General features: G+C 51.7%; 1 protein-coding gene and 1 pseudogene across 1 annotated transcript in view; both read right to left on the bottom strand.

Moving 5' to 3' along the window:
- The window catches only part of LOC102752382 (cyclin-Y-like protein 1), an 11,916-nt gene extending 10,597 nt beyond the window's left edge, over positions 1–1,319 (bottom strand). Inside the window, exon 1 of the mRNA XM_015565301.1 lies at positions 923–1,319. Coding sequence (XP_015420787.1) covers positions 923–1,319 — 397 coding nt within the window. The remainder of the gene's footprint in view (positions 1–922) is intronic.
- Positions 1–4,033, bottom strand: part of LOC102752566 — a 37,298-nt pseudogene that overhangs the window by 18,602 nt on the left and 14,663 nt on the right.

The following is a 4,033-nucleotide window of genomic DNA, read 5'->3' as shown; positions in this document are numbered from 1 at the left end:
AGCTTGGTCCAGGCTGGTATTGCTCTGTTTTTTGGGCATCATCCTGTGCACCAAAAGGTTGCCAGTTCCATTTCCCGGTCAAGGGCACATGCTTGTGTTTTGGGCTTGATCCCTGGTAGGAGGAAGTGTGCAGGATGCAGCAGATCAATGTTACTCTCTCACATCAATGTTTCTCTCTTTCTCTCCCTCTCCCTCCATCTCTCTCCAAAACTCAATAAACTATTCTTTAAAAAATATCTAAAAAATAAAATGATTATGCTAACCTAATTGTACATGTCTACAGCACCCAGCGTCATTTTGCTCTCACAAAGGCCAGGAGAAGACTGAAAGCTCTGAATAGGGTCTTGGCTGTGCTGTTCCCACACTGCCTCCCATGGTGCGGGATGGGCACCACAGAAACTGTCCCTTCTGAGTGAAGAGAGGGCCAGGGCGGAGCTTCTCCTTCACTGTCTCCACTCCACTGTGAGGCACCCATGGCTCTGGGAGGAACTGAGAAACACAGCCATCCTAACCAAAAGCGATGAGCTTAAAACAAGAAAAACACACACACAGGACACCCCATGCTTTATTGTGCGGCATCACTTCAAATACAATGGAACCCTCATTCCTTACTTCTGTCCTAATCAACTGAAACGCCTGCTCACGTGTGGCTTTTCCCGCCGGTAAACTCAATGGAACACAGCATTGAGGAAGGTCAGCAGGCAAGCAGGAGGGTCAAAATCCGACCTTGCTGCTCAGGTAGTAAAGAGGGAAACTCATCCGGCCACAAGGGGGAAAGCAGCAGGGGTGGGGACCAGGTGCCCATCCCTAGGAAAGCTGGCTCCAGCTGGAAGGAGCCCCAGGCAGTGAGTCCCTCCCAGGGGACTGTGGGGGCAGCGGAGGGCGGAGGTACCCCAAAGAGAAGAAATTTGCTGTTTCTTACCTTGGGCCATCTCTGGGGCGCTGATGTTCTTCCGGTGATAGCCCTTGAGGGCTAAGGAATTCAACCTCTTAGACTTCGGGGTAGCCGGCACTGTTTCTACTGTCCCTGTGTCCTCGGCAGCCTCTTCATGAACCTTAGACTTACACTTTGACTTAACGTGCCTGGAGCCCCCATCCAGCTCGGAGCTGGGTCCGGGGGTGGGTCTGGGTCCTGGAGCCCCATCCAGCTCAGAGCTGGGTACGGGGGTAGGTCTGGGTCCTGGGGGAACCCCATCCAGCTCGGAGCTGGATACGGGGGTGGGTCTGGGTCCGGGTATGGGGATAGGGCTGGGGCTGGAACTGAGGCTGTCGCTGCCCTTGTCACTGGGCTTCAGACAGCAAGTGTGCCAGTTGCCCATGGTTCACCTCCTCTCCTCCCTGGTGTTGCTGATTCGCTCACACCCCGCTCCCCTCCTCCCCCCACCCACAACCCTCAGCAGTCCCTCCCCCCAAGGAAGGCTAGGCCTGCAGGCAGCCCCAAGGCTTCACCGCACAAGCAGGTAGGGCTCACCCACTGTTTGCTTGGCCTCTGGGCTGCCTGGCCCTAGGTGGGGCTCAGGGCCCAGCCCCCCACAACCCCCCCTCGAAACTGCACCTCTCTGGATGACTCGTTTGTGAGGACAGCAACCAACACGACTTGTTGAAAACGGATCGGGATCCGACAAGCGCTGAGAGCTACAACCACAGTGGGAAGAGAGCACAGCCAAAGCTCCTTCTCCTGCCACAGTTGCTTCTCAACTGAAGTCAGTTGTGCTGGCTGCTGCCAGCCAATCAGAACACGTTCCGCAGTTACCTGGTTACAAGGGACCAATCACACCCAGAGTTCCAGCATGGTAAATGCAGGAACCCACAAAGAAGTCAGGGATTTATAATCCTTCCTCTTGACTTGGGTTTTTATTCATTGGGTGCATCCTGGAGCTCTCCACTCCTGAGGGAAGTGCAAGCAGGCCAGAGTCATTAGGTCCTGGGTTTCCCAGGTCTGACAGCCGACTCATTGATGCATTGCTCTCTGGACTTATTTACACCTTCATCGTTGACCATTTTTGTAACTAAATTCTCCTTCTCTATCTACATGTTAGCTTTTGCCTGCACCTTGCCCTGGTCCTCCTCTCAGTAAAGAGCTATGACTGTGTGTCTTAAATGGGACTCAAGGAAGCATCACCCCTCTCCTTCCTCATAAGTAAAATAGGAACCAATTCATCCATCCCAGCTCAGCCACACAGGGCTTCACCAGTTTGCTTTCCTCCCTCTGGTTTTCCCTCCCATGACAGGAGTTTCCTGATCCCCTCTCACCTCCCGCTACCCGCCCCAATAACAATGGTTAAAACTCAACTGTCACATACACAATTGAGAACCACAAAGAAGGGTACCACAATCCTGGTTTGGTGAAGATGATGGTAATGATAGCTAACATTTGACAAGCACTTACGATATGCCCAACCTCTTTTCAAGGGAGAGAGGTATTCATTTAAATGTCCAACACAATCCTCAGTTTACAGATTTTATAGGAGAAATGGAGACAAAGCAATAAAGCCACACTTTCAGGTAAACATGATTATTCAAAGACAAGGCCACATCCTATGGATGCCCACAGGCACTTCCTCATGTTTATCAGAAAATAATGGCAGAAGTAAAACATGGGAGGTAGTGACATTATGTCAGGAAATTGTTAAGGAAGAACAATTTTGTTGTTGTTGTTGTGGATTTTTAATATATTTTTCTTCATTCAACATTAAGTCTCTTCAATATGCCAGGCTCTGTATGTGTGAAACACTTGTGCACTCACTGAGGCCTGAGGGAGGACACATTTTTCATGGACACAAAGAGAGAACCAATTCCACAGGAATTGTCCTATGCAGTTGGATATTAGCTCCCTTCCAGAACTTTCTTGATCTTAAAAGCTCACCCAACATTGCAGGGGCTGACTGGCATGAGTGAGCTCCCTGTGACTCAAGGGAACCCAGTAGAGCTGAGATTGTCATTGGTCAAGGAGACTGCAGAGGCTGATGGGGGTGTTGGGGCTCAGTCCATCTGGGCTGTCTCTGAGGAAGACCCCTTTTCTGTGTCCTCATCCCCTGCTGACTGTTTCACAAGGATTTTTGCCCCCATCTCACCTTGGTCCATTAGAGCTTCCTCTGTGGGCACAGGAAGGTTCAGCCCAGACCTCTCTATGGCTTCTCTAAAGAAACTCAAGCAGCAGAACTAGCTACTGCGCCACCTGCCCCTAGGTTCCTGTGGATGCATGTGGAGTAGTGGTTAGGAGGAGCTCAGTCCAAGCCACAGAGAGGAGGGACCTGGGCAGGGACACTCAGCCTGTCCCTTCTCTCTCTGATCTTCAGACCACATTTGATATTATTCCTGGTGCATTTTCTGATTTTCTCTTCGACTTGAAGGACTCCTGGGCTGAGTTCTTTGCATTACAGGCCAGAGGACCCCTGGTTCAGCCATCTCTAGGCTGGGTCACAGTGGGTTTCCCTAGGCCTGGGGTAAAAAGAGAGCAAAAGACGGCCTGAAATATGAACTCCAGAACCCAGGGAGGCCCTGTGGCCCCAGTCTGTCGCTGAGGGAGGTGCTGGGCCAAGGTGGGAGGCCTCACTGTGGAAGAAAGGGCACTGTAGGTTGTCTGTACCCAACCCCAGCCCCATTCTAGACCAAACCACTGAGCTAACTATTCACCCCAGGCCTTCAGCGCTCACTGAGTCTCCTGCTGGGTGAGAACCAAATCATCTTATTCCCAAGCATCCCTCCTAGTCACGTGACGTCTGTTGCTCAAATCTGAGAGGCATTTCCATGTTATATAGGACACAAGGATGAGCCCAGAGAGGGAGACCCCCACCTCGGCCTGACTCACAAGCAACTTGTTGGGAGTGGGTCAAGAAATGGTGGTCTGGACCCCTCCAGGGTCAGTTCCAGGTCCTGGAGGAGAGCCCAGGAGTAAACTAAGGGGGCAGGACTTTTAGTTTCTTAGCTATGCAGCGCTTTCCCGAGCAAGCATCAGAGGCTGAGCTAAACTTGGCCTGGAACGTGCTGGAGCCAGAGACTGAGTGAATGCCTCACAGCACAGGGCCTAGCC

The sequence above is a fragment of the Myotis davidii genome, unplaced genomic scaffold (genome assembly GCF_000327345.1).
Source record: "Myotis davidii unplaced genomic scaffold, ASM32734v1 scaffold1240, whole genome shotgun sequence".
Classification (NCBI taxonomy): Eukaryota; Metazoa; Chordata; class Mammalia; order Chiroptera; family Vespertilionidae; genus Myotis; species Myotis davidii.
The sequence above is the reverse complement of the archived record's forward strand: the minus strand, read 5'-3'. Positions and strand labels throughout refer to the sequence as shown.